This window comes from Stegostoma tigrinum, chromosome 13 (assembly GCF_030684315.1).
Source record: "Stegostoma tigrinum isolate sSteTig4 chromosome 13, sSteTig4.hap1, whole genome shotgun sequence".
In the NCBI taxonomy this organism is placed as follows: domain Eukaryota; kingdom Metazoa; phylum Chordata; class Chondrichthyes; order Orectolobiformes; family Stegostomatidae; genus Stegostoma; species Stegostoma tigrinum.
This window is the reverse complement of record NC_081366.1, coordinates 41,535,930-41,555,270: the sequence shown is the minus strand read 5'-3', so window position 1 is coordinate 41,555,270 and position 19,341 is coordinate 41,535,930. Positions and strand designations below refer to the sequence as shown.

At 44.1% G+C, this 19,341-nt stretch overlaps 1 protein-coding gene across 6 annotated transcripts in view; it reads right to left on the bottom strand.

The window, feature by feature from the left end:
• The window catches only part of slc23a1 (solute carrier family 23 member 1), a 109,862-nt gene that overhangs the window by 19,319 nt on the left and 71,202 nt on the right, over nt 1–19,341 (bottom strand). For 5 of the 6 annotated variants that reach the window (XM_059650718.1, XM_059650719.1, XM_059650716.1 and 2 more), the window contains one exon: nt 15,104–15,209. In XM_059650718.1, the coding sequence (XP_059506701.1) occupies nt 15,104–15,209 (106 nt within the window). The remainder of the gene's footprint in view (nt 1–15,103; nt 15,210–19,341) is intronic. The other variant, XM_059650720.1, reaches the window with a different exon arrangement.

Below are 19,341 nucleotides of genomic sequence, written 5' to 3'. Positions count from 1 at the left end.
CCTCAATCGCCTTGAGTGCTGAGTCAGCAATGTGCTCACCAGATTGTGCTCCAGAATTTAATCTAGATAGACAACTCTGTGCCATGAAAGTCTCAACTGATGAAAGGTACAGGTAGGAATGGCGCTTGTGTATCCTCAGAGGGTTGAGTTGTTTCCTCATCAAATGTAGAAATAGAGTAAAGGGTCTTCAAGGCAGAGGCTCACTGGGTGTTGTTAGTGTCTGTATAAGGGAAGAAAGCGTTAGTTATGCAAGAGGAATAAAAACCTGTGCCATTTAACAATGTGTTAGACATTGGTGCATGGGAGAGCAGTGCAACACAGCACAATGAAGTTTGCTGGGTTGGTTGTCCATTGAGCTTTCTCTTTCTCCACATTACTGCTGCACTCTTTTCTAATGAATTCCAAGATTTTGTCTTTATATGGCATAAGAAACCTCATTTCTGCTTTTGCTAACCCACCTTCTCAACCCAGGTAAGACATTTTTCCTGCAACAAGACAAAAGGAAAGGAGAGAGTGAATATCATGGAAGTGAATGGAAAAGCAGTCAGTAATGATGCAGGAGGTGCAGTGGGGAAGTGGCCCCTTCAGTGTTTAGGAAGTGCAGAGGACAGGAAGGGTTAATATATATGTGAAAGCCATCAGGTGGATGTGATGAATGCAATAGTTGGAGTCCACGAGCCTCTGTGTGTTGTCTGTGCATTGGTGGCGTGATTGGGGTCACTGTCATTATGACGTAGCAGAGATAAGTTGGTGCACTTAATCTTTCAAAATGCAGAAGAGCTTTAAATATCTGAGGAGCACAAAAGCTGACGTTTAGGGCCTCGACCCTTCATCAGAGAGCTCTGATGAAGGGTCTAGGCCCAAAACATCAGCTTTTGTGCTCCTGAGATGCTGCTTGGCCTGCTGTGTTCATCCAGCTCCACACTTTGTTATCTTGGATTCTCCAGCATCTGCAGTTCCTATTATCACTGATACAGCTTTAAACATCTTCTTGCATTGCTATGCATTGCATTTCTCACAGACATTACACTGACTTGGTCAGCTGTCATAGTCCAAGCTGGCTGGGTCTAGCAGCATGCCTTTTCTCCGTGACCCCATTCACCAACAACTCCAGGTTTCTGTTGACAAACTAAGGAGTTAATTTTTCCTTGGTTGGCCATTCCCTTAATACGAATGGTACAGGATCAGCGTGAAGGGCTGTTCCTAGTTTGTGGACTCCAGGTATGCACTAGGAGTTTAAAAGAATGACAGGGGGGATCTCATTTAAAACTTAGACTATTGAGAGGCCTGGATAGCATGGGCATGGAGAAAATGTTTCCACTAGTCAGACAGGCCAGGACTGAAGGCACCGACTCAAAAGGAACGATCCTTTGGAACTGACAAGAGGAGGAATTTCTTCACACAGAGGGTGAAGAATCTGTGGAACCCATTGCCACAGAAAGCTGTGGACCCCAAGTTATTCAGCGTATTTAAGTCAGAGATAGATAAGATCTGGTTAATAAGAGGACCAAAAATTATGAGGAGAAAGCAGGAGAATGGTCAGCCATGATCAAATGTGGAGCAGACTTATTGGCCTGAATAGCCTAATTCTGCTCCCATATCATGTGGTCTTATGAGTGGAGGTCTAAATTTGGCACCACCAGCATGAATTCCTTAAGTCCCAGCAGCTGCAAGTATTTCCACTATTCCTGCCTGATGATTCCAAAAGATGGGAACCGTAGAGGCCTATTACATAATCAATGAAAAGAATGGAAGATTGCAAGAGAAAAGTCATCATGGGCATGGCGGGTGAAGCACCATGACTCTCATCTGAAAAACATATATTATCTGAAAATGAGAAATTTCAGGCCAATATTTCAAATTTACCTCAGCAAGCTTGCCGATAAAAGTTCCAGTGAATCTAATTTTATGGAGTACCTTGACAAGTATCACTAATAGTGCATATGTATTGTTTGAGGGTGTTAAGCGAGATAATCATTTTAGGTCTTTGTCTGTTTTCAGCTGTGGATTCATGAATATGCACCAATATTTATTTATTGATGACAACTTTCAAATGGACCATAAGCTTTAGCAAAGTACTTTTGTGGAAAACTCAAAGTCAGATAAGTTACCAATGTGTTTGTGCAATCTTAATTGACATCCTGATCAAAGCGTAAGGAATTGGACAGATAGGGTGAAGTTACCTTTCAAACATGAATTGAAGCAAATGAAACAAAGCAAAGAAATTTACTTTCAAAGAAATAAAAAAAAGTTAGATAGATTGAAGAATACATCTGGATAAAGTAGAGAGAAGGAGTAGTGAACTAAGTCTATCCAATAATTAATGCAGCAGACTAGGTTGGCTTGATTTACATTACTCCATCAACTAACAGGACACATGACTCTTATCAGATGTATAGTTAGAACCGAATGTGCTACTGCTGAGCTAAGACTGCTAAAATCAAGCCATGGGTTCAAGCTCCATTGTTGCAGTAATATCAGGAGCTTTCCAAGTTACCAGCTCGTGTTTGAGACACACTGTATGCAAATTGTAACACTTTTCTGTATCACAGTTACTGCAAAGAAGTTTTTTTTTGTGTGTCTGCTCTTTCTGCATGTCCAGTTTTATAGCGCTTAAGAACCAAGTCTGGAAATTATGAATAATTTTCAAAGCATACTTTAATTAAATTTAATATTCCTCATCATCCTTGAGATGCTCAGTTTCTTTAAATGCACAGCCATAACTTAGATGATTAATTTGATCAAGAGAACCAATTATGCCCATATGGAACAGGAAGTTTAAACCTTAAATCTAATTCAATGTAATATTAGTGTACAATTACAGCCTAATCGTGGCAGATGAACTATATTTAAACTTCACACTGATAGGAATTAGCCTGGATTCTGAATGTGAGTCACATATCCATGTGGTACTATTGGTTGGCATGTCAGATCCAAAACCTTATTTCTTGAAAACTAAAACTTAAAGACTATCGTTTTCATGAATTTCTTAATTATCTGAGTGAACAAAATAGGATAGTTTGAAGAATTTTAGATCTTAATAATGCCTGCTGATTCTCATCTGACATGATCTGGAAATTTTTACTATTTAGTTCTTCATAATTTGTGTTTGACATTACAAATAGGCATCATTAAATAGTTGCTATAATATTGTTAACGACCACATTCATGGGCCATTTTCAGCCATCATATAATGTTCATTGGAAATGCTCACTCCGCGCAAAAATTGCGTGGTTTTGCTCTGTGCTACAGAAGCACAACCAGTAATCCTGTATTTCTACAAAAAATTACAATATGTTCATATTTTAATCAAAATTAAAAGATCATATTATGACACTTTATAATGCAGCCAGTTTAACTTTTATATTAAAGTGATTCAATATAAATAAGCTGCTAGCTTTTTGAAAGTCAGTGTCAATTCTTCTAGCAACCAGATTGTTATAGTCACAGTCATAGAGCCATACAGCATAGAATGACGTAACCCATGCTGACCATGTTCCCAAACTAAACTATCCCTACCTATCTGCGCTTGGTCCACAGCCCTCCGACCTTTCCTATTCATGAACTCATTCAAATGTCTTTTAAACATTGTAACTCTGCCTGCATTCACTACTTTCTCTGGTGGTTCATTCCATGCATGACCCACCCTGTAGAAAAACTGGTCCTCATGTATTGTTTTAATCTTTCTCCTCTTACTTTTAAAAAAAGATACCCCACCCTAAGGAAAAGACACATGCCGTTCACCTTATCCATGCCCCTCATGATTTTATAAACCTCTATAGGGTCACCCCTCAACCTTCTACGCTCCAATGAAAAATGTCCCAGTCTATTTTTAATACCCAAATCCTCCATTCACAGCAAAATCCTTTTGCAAAATAATTTGACACACCGCCTCAATTCCGTTGAACATGTTCTCGACATTGTGATATAAACATATAATATTCATTATATCAACTGAGACTCTCATCTAATTGGTTTTTGATCAAGACAAGAAAATAGTTCAAAATTAAACAAGTAAACAATATGAAATTGTTGTTTACTATAAAAGATTCTTTTCTGTCTCATTTACTTCCAACATTCCCTATACAGTTTCTAATAAAATAAAATGAGATAAAAGATGTATTACTCTTCAACAAATTATTTGGAAGCTGACTGTTAACAATTCACAGCAATTTCTACATACATGATTAATCTTTACTCAATTACTTGGAGAATACAATCAGAAATCTGTGGCTGTCTTTTATTATCTCTAGCAATGATTTTTTGCATAAAATCTGCCTTCTGTTCCATATCTTTCGAAATAAGTGAATTTTTTATTTAAAAGACTCATCTCATCCAGAAAATCTATGACTGTGCTTGCAAAGCTTCAACGAATTTGGGCTCCATATTCCTTTCTAACATAAAATTAAATATATAATCAGTAGACTCCAAGCCTTAATCCTGTAATTAATTGAATCAGATTGTGTCACTCTTAAAATTAGCCTTTCATTAAAACTCCTGAACTATTCTTATCCAGTAACACCACTCAAAAAATTAAAAATTTAGAAATAAATGAAATATCCAGTTAACTTTAAATAAAAGCTGAATGATGGCATTATTAACATGGAGAAATTTAGTTAACAAACAGCTCGAATGGATTTATTTTACTTGTAATGCTTCACTCAACTCATTTCAGTGATGAAATGTACCATATAAGATTTCAAGAGGACGATCATGGAATTTACAGTTTTCTAAAATTACATTTTGAAATTTATGAAACAGAATCATCCAAGGGAAGAATATTCAATTATTCCTCACTGTCACATGGTGCCTGGATTCTGATTAAACCCTCAACAGAGAGGCAGCTAATCTCAGTGAAGATTGAATGTAGTGTACCATTTAACAAGTACGTGATTAAACAGGTGAAAACTTGCAGTGATCGGGCCTTTAATGGTGTGTGTGATTAGTTACATTTGCCCCTTTACTTCTCAACTTAAAAAAAATACTCTCAAGGTTTCAGAAAGTGAGAGCAGTAAACAGGGCTTAGTGTAAAACTTAGCATCTGGGACACAGTGAAAGGAAAAACCATCAGGCTAGTTCAGATGAGCCAGATTGATTACAGCCCAAAGAAGATTCATTTTTGAAAAGGCGATTCAAATTTTGCTGGCATCAGAAAAGTGGACAAATGAAAAAGAAAGGGCAATTTTACCATCAGCAGAACTCAACATATTAGTCAATGTAAAATATAAAAGCCCTAAGGACACACCTACTCTAAGAGACTTTAACTCAACAGTGGATCAAAAAACACTGCATCGGATGAAAGCAATGCCCAACTATTTACCTAATGTAATCTGTAAAAACTCTAGATTACTTCCAGAAGAGGTATAGAGATATAACACAGTTAGAGCAGCAAATAATCAAATGAACCTCAAAGACATAAAAATGATAGTCACATGCACGAGACCTAATGGTCCAATGAACAAAAGTGTGATAATAAAGTGTGAAGCTGGATGAACACAGCAGGCCAAGCAGCATCTCAGGGGCACAAAAGCTGATGTTTCGGGCCTAGATCCTTCATCAGAGAGCTCTGATGAAGGGTCTAGGCCCAAAACGTCAGCTTTTGTGCTCCTGAGATGCTGCTTGGCCTGCTGTGTTCATCCAGCTTCACACTTTATTATCTTGGATTCTCCAGCATCTGCAGTTCCCATTATCTCTAACAAAAGCGTGAGCTAGGTGTAGAGCTGGAGGAGCACAGCAGACCAAGAGCATCAGAGGAACAGGAAGGCTGATGTTTCAGCCTCCAGGATCTAGGCCCGAAACGTCAGTCTTCCTGCTCCTCTGATGCTGCTTGTCCTGCTGTGTTCATCCAGCTCTACACCTTGTTATTGGAGATTCTCCAGCATCTGCAGTTCTTATAATCTCCAAAAAGTTTCATCCAACTTACTTACAAAGAAGAACAAAGAACAAAGAAAATTCAGCACAGGAACAGGCCCTTCGGCCCTCCAAGCCTGCACCAATCGAGGTCCTCTGTCTAACCTGTCATCTATTTTCTAAGGGCCTATGTCCATTTGCTCCCTGCCCATCCATGTACCTATCCAGATATATCTTAAAAGACGCTAATGTGCCTGCGTCTACCACCTCCGCTGGCAACACGTTCCAGGCACCCACCACCCTCTGCGTAAAGAACTTTCCACACATATCTCCCTTAAACTTTCCTCCTCTCACTTTGAACTCATGACCCCTAGTAATTGAGACCCCACTCTGGGAAAAAGCTTCTTGCTATCCACCCTGTCTATACCCCTCATGATTTGGTAGACCTCAATCAGATCCTCCCTCAATCTCCATCTTTCTAATAAAAATAATCCTAATCTATTCAACCTCTCCCTACAGCTAGCACCCTCCATACCAGGCAACATCCTGGTGAACCTCCTCTGCACCCTCTCCAAAGCATCCACATCCTTTTGGCAATGTGGCGACCAGAACTGTACACAGTACTCTAAATGTAGCCGAACCAAACTCTTATACAACTGTAACATGACCTGCCAACTCTTGTACTCAATACCCCGCTAAATGAAGGAAAGCATGCCATATGCCTTCTTGACCACCCTATTGACCTGTGTTGCCACCTTCAGGGAACAATGGACCTGAACACCCAGATCTCTCTGTTCATCAATTTTCCCTAGGACTTTTCCATTTACTGTATAGTTTGCCCTTGAATTTGATCTTCCAAAATGTATCACCTCGCATTTGCCTGGATTGAACTCCATCTGCCATTTATCTGCCCAATTCTCCGGTCTATCTATATTCTGCTGTAATCTCAGACAGGCCCCTTCACTATCTGCTACTCCACCAATCTTAGTGTCATCTGCAAACTTGCTGATCAGACCACCTACACCTTCCTCCAAATCATTTACGTATATCACAAACAACAGTGGTCCCAGCACAGATCCCTGTGGAGCACCACTAGTCACAGGTCTCCAATTTGAGAAACTCCCTTCGACTACTACTCTCTTTCTCCTGTTGCCGAGCCAGTTTTTTTATCCATCTAACTAACACACCCTGGACCCCATGTGACTCCACTTTCTCCATCAGCCTGCCGTGGGGAACCTTATCAATGCCTTACTGAAGTCCATGTATATGACATCTACAGCCTTTCCCTCATCAATCAACTTTGTTATGTCCTCAAAGAATTCTCTTAAGTTGGTAAGACATGACCTTCCCTGCACAAAACCATGTTGCCTGTCACTGATAAGCCCATTTTCTTCCAAATTACGTTAATGGGCACCTCATTCACTTTAATTTGATACAGGGATGGGTGCCACTGTCTTATCAAATTATTTTACCATGGGTGAAAATACAGAAGTTACAGCCTGTAGAAATGAAATCATACGTCCAGATGGCACAGCCCCCAAGCTTAAATTGGGTATGCTGAAATTAATACTGCAACAGATAGGGCATGAATAAGAAACCTCACTCTTCAGTGTGCACTAATTTCTTAGCCTTTCAAATGAGAGCAAAAAACACTGTGGATGCCAGATGTCTAGACTCAGAATGTTAACTCTGCTACCCTCTTCATGGATGCTGCCAGGCCTGCAGAGTTTCTCCAGCATTCAGTGTTGGTTTCTTAACCTCAACCTTCTAGATGCAGCAGAAGGCATTCAACTAGTTACAATGGACAGAGAAGGCATTAGGAAAGACTAAGTTATGTCAAGTGCGTACAAAGGCAAGTCAGTCAGATAACAACTGAATGAAACCCGAAGGAACTGAGGATGCTGTAAATCAAAAACAAAAACAGAAATTGCCAGAAAAGCTCAGCAGGTCTGACAGCATCTGTGAAGAGAAATCAGAGTTAATGTTTCATGTCTGGTGACCCTTCTTCAAAACTGATGATAGATAGGAAATTACCAGTTTATATGCGGAAGATAAGGTGGGAGTTGTGGGGGTGGCTGTAAGGAGTAAGCAATAGGTGAGGATAGAGCTCAAAGAGAGAGAAGAACAGTTGTACAGACAAAGTAGTAGATAACGAGCTGGCTGGGAGGGAGAATAGCTGTTAATGGGGACTGATAGTGGCTAACAATGGGCCTCTATCACTGTTGTTGGAGGGAGGAGAGGGGGTGAGGACAGAAGTGCGGGAGATGGATCAGATCTGGTTGAGGGCCATGTCGACAATGGTGCTGGGGATCCTCAGTTGAGGAAGAAGGTGGACATTTTGGAGGCTCCATTGTTGAATTTGGCGTCATCAGAACATATGTGATGGAAACAGAGTAACTGGAGAATGGAATGAAGTCTTTACAGGAAGCAGGATGAGGGAATGTATAATCCAGGTAGCTGTGGGTGTCGGTGGGTAGAAAGCAGCTTCCGTTTTTTGTTTGCAGTCAGATAACTACTGGCCCAGGAGCAAACAGTTATTGAAGAACCAGTCAAGGAGTAACCAGCAGATCATTTCATTGATTTGACTCATGGCAGAACCCAAAAGAAAATCCATTGCGATTAGCTATAGTAGCATCCGCAATGTGTTTCTTATTGTCAAGAATCAGTGTATGCAAGTCAAAATAGGCTCAAGCAAATTCAACAAGATCAGAAGTTCAATGAAAACATGTTACTATTCATTGGTATTGTGTTGAAGGACAGCCAGACCCAAAGATCAGTGAGTTGGCCAAGAACACATGTTTTGAACACACACTATTTCACAATCAGAGATGATTTACTATTTTATGACAAAAAGCAAATTAATCCCGCTTCTATTCAACAAGATGTATGAGAGAGGATATTCTGGCAATGACCAGGCATACAGGAAGGGATCAATCAGCAGTGGGATGGCCAGAGATCAAGGATTAAACATTTCAATTCACTATGAAATCTGTGATCACATAGGATTGGCAAGACTAGAAAGCAATCCTATCATTAAAGAAAGTTCAGAAAACAAATCAACAGTTTGCAAGAAGAAGCAAGCAAAAAAAGGTAGAATACATGTTACAACCTGCTAATTACAAATTGATCTTTAACTGCAATCAGATAAGCCCCAATATTGCCTCGTGAACAAAGTTCAATATTAGATTCAAAACTTGATATCAGACAATGGAACATGCTCTGGGGAATATTTCAATTCTTCACCTTCCAAGGAAGAATTATTAGTAACAATGACAGAGCCACATCAGCACAACCTTCAGATAACAAGACTGGGCATGTGAATGCAACAAGGTGTGGAGCTGGATGAACACAGCAGGCCAAGCAGCATCAGAGGAGCAGGAAAGCTACCTTTTCGGGTCTAGACCCTTCTTCAGAAATGGGGGAGGGGAAGGGGATTCTGAAATAAATAGGGAGAGAGGGGGAGACGGATAGAAGAGGAGAGGAGACAAACAGGTCAAAGAGGCAGGGAGGACGTGAGTAAAGATGAGTGTAGATGGGGAGTTAGGGAGGGGATAAGTCAGTCCAAGGAGGACGGACAGGTCAAGGAGGTGGGATGAGGCCAGTAGGTAGGAGATGGGGGTGGTCTTGAGGTGGGAGGTGTGGTTAGGGAGGCAGGTATGAGCTGGGCTGGTTTTGGGATGTGGTCAGGGGAGGGGAGATTTTGAAGCTTGTGAAGTCCACATTGATACCATTGGGCTGCAGTGTTCCCAAGCGGAATATGAGTTGCTGTTCCTGCAACCTTCGGGTGGCATTGTTGTCGAACTGCAGGAGACCCAGGGTGAGCATATCATCCAAGGATTGGGAGGAGTTAAAATGGTTTGCTACTGGGAGGTACAGTTGTTTAGTGCAAACCGAGTGTAGGTGTTCCAGAGTGGTCCCCAAGCCTCCGCTTGGCTTCCCTGATGTAGAGGAGGCGACAACAGGAACAGTAGATACAGTATACCACATTAGCAGATGTGCAGTTGAACATCTGTTTGATGTGGAAGGTCTTCTTAGGGCCTGGAATGTGGGTGAGGGGGAAGGTGTAGGGGCAGGTGGAGCACTTCCTGAGGTTGCAGGGGAATGTGCCGGGTATGGTGGGGCTCGAAGGGAGTGTGGAGCAGACAAGGGAGTCACAGAGAGAGTCGCCCCTCCACTAAGCAGACAAGGGTGGGGAGGGAAAAATGTCTTTAGTGTTGGGGTCGGATTGCAGGTGGCGGAAGTGTCGGAGGATGATGCATTGGATCCGGAGGCTGGTGGGGTGGAATGTGAGGATGAGGGTGTTCTGTTTTGGCTATTATTGTGGGAAGGGGATGTGAGGGATGAGTTGCGGGAAATGTGAGAGATGCGATTGAAGGTGGTTTTAAACCACTGTGGAGGATACATTGCAGTCCTTGAAAACTGAGGACATCTGAGATGTCTGAGAGTGGAATGCCTCCTCTTGGAAGCAGATGCACCAGAGGTGAAGGGATTGGGAATCGGGGATGGCTTTTTTGCTGGAAGGTAGGCGAGAGGAGGTGTACTCTAGGCAGCTGTGGGAGTTGGTAGGCTTGAAATGGATATCGTTTCCAGGTGGTTGCCACAGCAGGAAATAGAGAGTTCCAGGAAGGGGAGAGGTATCAGAGATGGTCCAGGTGAACTTAAGATTGGGAGCGAAAGCTGTTGGTGAAGTCAATGAACTGTTTGAGCTCCTTGTGGGAGCACGAGGCAGCACCGACACAGTCATCAATGTAACAGAGGAAGAAATGGGGGATAGGGCCAAGAGGGACTGTTCCACGTAACCTACAAAGAGGCAGGCATAGCTAGGGCCCATGCGGGTACCCATGGCCACTGCCTTTGTCTGTAGGAAGTGGGAGGAATCGAAAGAGAAGTTGTTAAGGGTGAGGACAAATGAGGTTAAGTGGAAAGGGGTGTCAGTGGAGGAGGACTGGGGTCGGGCCTGCAGGACAGGAAGAAACGAAGGGCCTTTAGGCCATCTGCATGGGGAATGCACGTTTATAGGGACTAGATGTCCATAGTAAAGATGAGGTGTTGGGGACCAGGGAATCAGAAGTTTTGGAGGAGGTGGAGGGCGTGGGTGGTGTCACGGATGTAGGTAGGGAGTTCCTGAACCAAGGGGGAGAAAATGAAGTCCAGATAATTGGAGATGAGTTCGGTGGGGCAGGAGCAGGCGGAGACGATGGATCAACCAGGGCAGTCAGGTTTGTGGATAATGTGAACTTCACAAGCTTCAAAATCTTCCCTCCTCTGACCGTATCCCAGAAGCTACTCAGCTTGTACCCACCTTCCTAACCAGTCCTCCCACCTATCCCCTCCTCCCACCTCAAACCCCATCCCCATCTCCTACGTACTAGCCTCACCCCTGCCTCTTTGACCTGTCTGCCTCCATCTCCTTTATCTATCTTGTATCTACCTCTCCCTCTCTCCCTATTTATTTCAGAATCCCCTTCCCCTCCCCAATTTCTGAAAAAGGGTCTAGACCCAAAATGTTAGCTTTCCTGCTCCTCTGATGCTGCTTGGCTTGCTGTGTTCATTCAGCTTCACACCGTGTTATCTCAGAGTCTCCAGCCTCAGCAGTTCCTACTGGGCATGTTAATGCATTTGGTTTACCTGTAAGACAACTCTGAATCTAAAAGCTGAAGTGAAGAGTTTAGATCCTTCAACATTGACATACCAGCTGACTGAGAAGGATTTGCTTATACAGATTAAAGGTAAGCTTTTTTTAAAACTCTATTCAAGTTAACACCAACATACAGCAACCAAAATCCTTAGATTCAGGATGCAGAATTGAAGAGGTCACCTGTTCCAGGAATCCAGGAAGCTGCAAAATGATATCCATTGCAACAGAGCAGTTGTCCTCTGTCTGGGACATCAGTGAAATTAATTGGCTGCCTGGATGATAAAATGAGACAAATATCTGATTCAGCACGGAAGAGTTCCTTTAAAGGAATTACAGAGTTTAAGATGTGTCCAGATAAGGTAATATCCTGACTGCATGGTTTAGCAGGAACTGTATCCAGTAAAGGGCATCCAAGAGATAATGTGCTCCAAAGTACAGAAACTTTATTTATCAAAATGTTCCAAGAACAATATCAAGGGTCAACAATCCTCAAGCCACAAGAAGTATCAAATTTCCAAGTCCAAAGAGAATGAGTGATGAAAGGATGAGAATTGAAGAACAGATCTTATCAGGCAATAATGAATTGTCTAAGTGCTACACCGAATGAGAGGTCATAGAAAATTAAGATTTTCTTCACTCTTTGTAACATTGCAGAGAACACAAAAAACTCTCATCTACCTGTTTGGTCACCTTCTTAGTTCTTTGAGAAGGTGACCAAACAGGTAGATGAGAGTAAACCGGTTGATGTGGTGTATATGGATTTCAGCAAGGCGTTCGATAAGGTTCCCCACAATAGGCTATTGTACAAAATGCGGAGGAATGGAATTGTGGGAGATATAGTAGTTTGGATCTGAAATTGGCTTGCTGAAAGAAGACAGAGGGTGGTAGTTGATGGGAAATGTTCATCCTGGAGACCAGTTACTAGTGGTGTACCGCAAGGGTCGGTGTTGGGTCCACTGCTGTTTGTCATTTTTATAAATGACCTGGATGAGGGCATAGAAGGATGGGTTAGTAAATTTGCAGACGACACTAAGGTCTGCCGCGTTGTGGACAGTGACGAAGGATGCTGTAGGTTGCAGAGAGACATAGATAAGCTGCAGAGCTGGGCTGAGAGGTGGCAAATGGAGTTTAATGCAGACAAGTATGAGGTGATGCACTTTGGTAGGAGTAACCAGAAGGCAAAGTACAGGGCTAACGGTAAGATTCTTGGTAGTGTAGATGAGCAGAGATATCTCGGTGTCCATGTACACAGATCCTTGAAAGTTGCCACCCAGGTTGACAGGGCTGTTAAGAAGGCATACAGTGTTTTAGCTTTTATTAATAGAGGGATCAAGTTCTGGAACCAAGAGATTATGGTGAAGCTGTACAAAACTCTGGTGCAGCCGCACTCGGAGTATTGTGTATAGTTCTGGTCACCGCATTATAAGAAGGATGTGGAAGCTTTGGAAAGGGTGCAGAGGAGATTTACTAGGATGTTGCCTGGTATGGAGGGAAGGTCTTACGAGGAAAGGCTGAGGGACTTGAAGCTGTTTTCATTAGAGAGAAGAAGGTTGAGAGGTGACTTAATTGAAACATATAAAATAATCAGAGGGTTAGATAGGGTGGATAGGGAGAGCCTTTTTCCTAGGATGGTGACAGCGAGCACGAGGGGGCATAGCTTTAAATTGAGGTGTGAAAGATATAGGATGGATGTCAGAGGTAGTTTCTTTACTCAGAGAGTAGTAAGGGAATGGAACACTTTGCCTGCAACGGTAGTAGATTTGCCAACTTTAGGTACATTTAAGTCATCATTGGATAAGCATATGGATGTACATGGAATAGTGTAGGTTAGATGGGCTTGAGATCGGTATGACAGGTCGGCACAACATCGAGGGCTGAAGGGCCTGTACTGTGCTGTAATGTTCTACGTTCTACTTTAAGGTGAAGGTTTTGTCCCCACTCAGAGGATAATTTGAACTTTTTTATCCCCCGCACAATTACTATTTGTTGGGCTTCACAGCTTGGAGGTAAATTTGGGTTGGGTTTTGTAAGATGGAAGAATGGGGAGAAACGGGGGTGGGCTGGAAAACAGTGGGGGGAGGGGTGTGGAAATGGGGAGGTGGGGATGACATGTCAGGAACTTGGAGAAAAATGCCACTGGACTGGTACCTGATGTATTTGCACTTCCTTCTGTATTTGCCAGGATAGGTTAGTCAGGCAATCATGAAGACAGTTAAAAGCTAGAAGATCACTAAGAGGGATATTTGGAGTGAAATCCTTCTTTCCCAACAGAAGAGCAGTCATCTCCTACTCAGCTGATTTCAGAAGGTAAGAGTTTAGCAGAAACAATGGTCTCTGTGAAGCTGAAGCTGTATTAATCTTTTGCATTGAAAATTCAGACATATTCAAGTGAAAGGTTATCCAGGAAAGCTCTATTTCTATCATGTGAATGATTGACAATTGTTTGGAAAATATTTAATCTGACCAGCGCTTCACCTAACCTCAATTGTAATTACTGGTGGCAGTCTTAAGAATTTTGTAGGAGCAGCTTCAATTCCACTCTCTGTCTCCGCTGAGGACCTAAGGCATCAGGTTTTCTACCACAACATACCCCTGCTGTAGCTCCCACAGCACCAGCTGCCTTTTCTGTAACTCCATGTCTTCCACATGATCAGGGAATGGCCATTGAGGTACATGTGAAAACAGGCAGAGCCACCACAAAGAGTCAACTGGCAGAGGACTAGTCACACTGGCAATGTGAGCACTAGTGTCTCAGGCAACCAGGTCAGGTCACACATCTCCTCAAATTGGTCCTATGACTGAAGCCTTTAAAAAAAACTGCATCTAGTTAGCTGCTCTGAAGGAAGCCTTGATATTGCTAAGCAAAAGAAAAACTTCCTCTGATAAAATAGCCATACCATATTACTCATTGCCCGGCTGATCGGAAGGAACTCTGAGGCAGGGCATTAATTGGTTTACTCCTGCGAACTGGGTGCCTTGTACTACACTAATCAGGTTCAGTAAATTGAAAATGGCCTTGACACCTTAAAAAAAACAAGTAGGGCTGCAAGATTCTATTCAGTAAATGTCAGGATTTGATTGAACATTAAAGCTTTTAAGTCACAAGCTGTACCTGGTGTTAAATTTGAATTCTCTTACACTCTCTCCTCATAAACTTCGCAAACGCCATTAGTCTTGTTGATAGCAATCAATTCAGATGCTGTAAACCGCCAAAGTCAATAACTCTACCAGAATCAAATGCTCCAAAAAATGATTACTGACAGTTGAAATGAAAAATACTTTTAAAAAAGACTTAAATTGCACACTTTTCTAACTGCTTGAACTGAGAATAGGTATTACAACGTATTTGCACCCTGCTGAATCACCGATAGAACATTAAGTGGTCTACACAAAAAGCAAAACAAGCCAGTAACAAAGCACAATAAATACACTTAACGGGCTTTGTACATAAATTATTCAATTGGAAACACAGTGATGTATTTGTGCTGGTTAATAGAAGGAGAAAAATATGTCATGGTTCATTTGATGACGGGGGAAAGATCCATTCAGTTGTGTGTAAGAGAACTTCTGGAAGTATTTAAAAAAAACAATAAGATGATGAAAGTGGAAATTTACTTTTGTTATCCCAAGGACCCCAATATTTGGGCTGGAGGATGTAGAGCCATTTCCTGTTCCAAGTAATCCTGCAATGATACAAGATACTCCTTCAGTGAAGATCCCTCTGGAAGTCAAAAGGAGCATGCAAGGTTACAGTCAGTTTTGTCCATACATCGAGGTAGAATTAAAACTTTATAATACATTAAGAGAAAAGCATTTGGTAACCTATTAAACACTTTTGAAGCTCAGGTTACATCAAATGTCACAAACAAATCCACCTCCTATTCTGGTAAATAATTTTTAGTACTGGGAAGAATTACATTCCCTCCTACCCAGCCCCTCCCTCAGCAACCAGGATCATTGAAGGGTCACCAGACCTGAAACGTTAACTCTTTTTTCTCCTCCACAGATGCTGTCAGACCTGCTGAGCTTTTCCAGCAACTTTGTTTTTGTTCATTCAACACTCTGCTCCCTCAATATTCAGGGACCAGCAACATCTTCAGTGGCAGTGGGTAGAAGCTACAGTACCTCCTTGGAAAGTAATGTCTGTAGACCTGAAGTGCTGGCATTGTCAAAATTAGCTCCATCGTGGTCCAACACCATATGCGTGCTTTGGCTTCAGAGACAGCAGTAAACATGCAAAGCAATGACACTAATTCCTGGGATTTGTCTTGTTCAAATGCAAACACTAATGTTATTTGTGTTTCTTCATGAGGGCGAAGCCTGGACCAGTGCCATTTGCTACTGTTCTCCCATGGAGAACATTTGGCTGGAGTCAAATCAGTAACTCTGTTGCAGGCTGTGATGCTGGAATACAGTCACAAGACAGCAGGAATGTTGCATCTCTTGCTCATTTGCAAGCATGGCCTCCTCAATTAAGAGGTTATCAGTACCAACACCTTACCCCAAATTCTACACAGCACTAGTGGGACAATGCAGACTGCTGATAATGATGCAGCTATGATAACAGGGCACTTCTATCATTGCAATGGCATAATTGCAATTATGGTCTATTTAAACACTGCTTAGCATATGACACTTAATGCCATTGCTGAGCTACAGCATGGGGTGAGATAAAGAATGTTTTGGGGGGAGGGGTGGCAAGGTAGCACAGCAGCACAGTGGTTAGCACTGCTGCCTCACATAACCAGGGACCCAGTTTAATTCTGGCCTCAGGCAACTGTCTGTGTGGAGCTTGCATGTTCTCCCCATGTCTGTGTGGGTTTCCTTCCACAGTCCACAGATGTGCAGATTAGGTGGATTGGCCATGCTAAATTGCCTGTGGTGCTCAGGGATGTGTAGATTGGGTGGGTTACAGGGGGATGGGTCTGGGTGGGATGTTCTGAGGTTCAGTGTGGACTTGTTGGGCTGAAGGGCCTGCTTCCATACTGTAGGGATTCTATGAGCTTCAGAACAATGGAGGGAATGGCAAGACTTGAGAGAATTTATTAACAATGGAAAAATAAGTTCCTTGAATTAGAGGAAAATGGTCTAATTATCAATGATATAACCAGGTGTAGAGCTGGATGAACACAGCAGGCCGAGGAGCAGGAAAGCTGACATTTTGGGCCTTGACCTTTCTTCGAAAATTATCCATGTAGGGTTTCAATGGCCAGAGAAGAATCTCATTTTTGAGCAGCAAGGAGCTTATTTGCATACATTAACTCCTCATTTGTACCTAATCTCACCTTATTTATGTGTAGTTCTTACATCCCTAGGTAATAGAGAAAAATTAGACAGCACCTATTCCTGACATGAAAGTCAGAACAGTTATCTGATGGCTGTAGCTGAGATAATGGGAACTGCAGATGCTGGAGAATTCCAAGATAATAAAATGTGAGGCTGGATGAACACAGCAGGCCAAGCAGCATCTCAGGAGCACAAAAGCTGACGTTTCGGGCCTAGACCCTTCATCAGAGAGGGGGTTGGGGAGAGGGAACTGGAATAAATAGGGAGAGAGGGGGAGGCGGACCGAAGATGGAGAGTAAAGAAGATAGGTGGAGAGAGTGTAGGTGGGGAGGTAGGGAGGGGATAGGTCAGTCCAGGACCTTTGTCCCCCTACAACCGAACGGTCAGTCCTTAGCAAGGGGCTCACCTTTGTCCCTCTACAACCACACATCAACGAATACCAGTCACGGTCGGACATAGAGCAGCTTTTCCGCCGTCTTCGCCTCCATGCCTACTTCTTCAACCGGGAACCCAACCCTCCTTCCACTGACCCCTTCACCCGATTCCAACACAAGTCCTCCTCCTGGACACCACCCCCAGGCCTCCTACCCTCCCTCGACCTCTTCATCTCCAACTGCCGTCGAGACATTAACCGCCTCAACCTCTCCACCCCTCTCACCCACTCCAACCTCTCACCCGCAGAACGGACAACCCTCCGCTCCAACCCCAACCTCACCATCAAACCCGCAGACAAGGGTGGCGCAGTGGTAGTATGGCGCACTGACCTCTACATCGCCGAGGCCAAACGCCAACTCTCCGACACCACCTCCTACCGCCTCCTCGATCATGACCCCACACCCGAGCACCAAACCATCATCTCCAACACCATTCACGACCTCATCACCTCAGGGGACCTCCCACCCACAGCCTCCAACCTCATTGTTCCCCAACCCCGCACGGCCCGTTTCTATCTCCTTCCCAAAATCCACAAACCTGCCTGCCCTGGTCGACCCATCGTCTCAGCCTGCTCCTGCCCCACCAAACTCATCTCCACCTATCTGGACTCCATTTTCTCCCCTTTGGTCCAGGAACTCCCCACCTACGTCCGTGACACCACCCACGCCCTCCACCTCCTCCAGGACTTCCAATTCCCTGGCCCCCAACACCTCATATTCACCATGGATGTCCAGTCCCTGTACACCTGCATTCCGCATGGAGATGGCCTCAAGGCCCTCCGCTTCTTCCTGTCCCGCAGGCCCGACCAGGCCCCCTCCACCGACACTCTCATCCGCCTAGCTGAACTCGTCCTCACACTCAACAACTTCTCTTTTGACTCCTCCCACTTCCTACAGACTAAGGGGGTGGCCATGGGCACCCGCATGGGCCCCAGCTATGCCTGCCTCTTTGTAGGTTACGTGGAACAGTCCCTCTTCCGCACCTACACAGGCCCCAAACCCCACCTCTTCCTCCGGTACATTGATGACTGTATCGGCGCCGCCTCTTGCTCCCCAGAGGAGCTCGAACAGTTCATCCACTTCACCAACACCTTCCACCCCAACCTTCAGTTCACCTGGGCCATCTCCAGCACATCCCTCACCTTCCTGGACCTCTCAGTCTCCATCTCAGGCAACCAGCTTGTAACTGATGTCCATTTCAAGCCCACCGACTCCCACAGCTACCCAGAATACACCTCCTCCCACCCACCCTCCTGCAAAAATTCCATCCCCTATTCCCAATTCCTCCGCCTCCGCCGCATTTGCTCCCACGATAAGACATTCCACTCCCGCACATCCCAGATGTCCAAGTTCTTTAAGGACCGCAACTTTCCCCCCACAGTGATCGAGAACGCCCTTGACCGCGTCTCCCGTATTTCCCGCAACACATCCCTCACACCCCGCCCCCGCCATAACCGCCCCAAGAAGATCCCCCTCGTTCTCACACACCACCCTACCAACCTCCGGATACAACGCATTATCCTCCGACACTTCCGCCATTTACAATCCGACCCCACCACCCAAGACATTTTTCCATCCCCTCCCCTGTCTGCTATCCGGAGAGACCACTCTCTCCGTGACTCCCTTGTTCGCTCCACACTGCCCTCCAACCCCACCACACCCGGCACCTTCCCCTGCAACCGCAGGAAATGCTACACTTGTTCCCACACCTCCTCCCTCACCCCCATCCCAGGCCCCAAGATGACATTCCACATTAAGCAGAGGTTCACCTGCACATCTACCAATGTGGTATACTGCATCCACTGTACCCGGTGCGGCTTCCTCTACATTGGGGAAACCAAGCGGAGGCTTGGGGACCGCTTTGCAGAACACCTCCGCTCAGTTCGCAACAAACAACTGCACCTCCCAGTCGCAAACCATTTCCACTCCCCCTCCCATTCTCCAAATGACATGTCCATCATGGGCCTCCTGCACTGCCACAATGATGCCACCCGAAGGTTGCAGGAACAGCAACTCATATTCCGCCTGGGAACCCTGCAGCCATATGGTATCAATGTGGACTTCACCAGTTTCAAAATCTCCCCTTCCCCTACTCCATCCCTAAACCAGCCCAGTTCGTCCCCTCCCCCCACT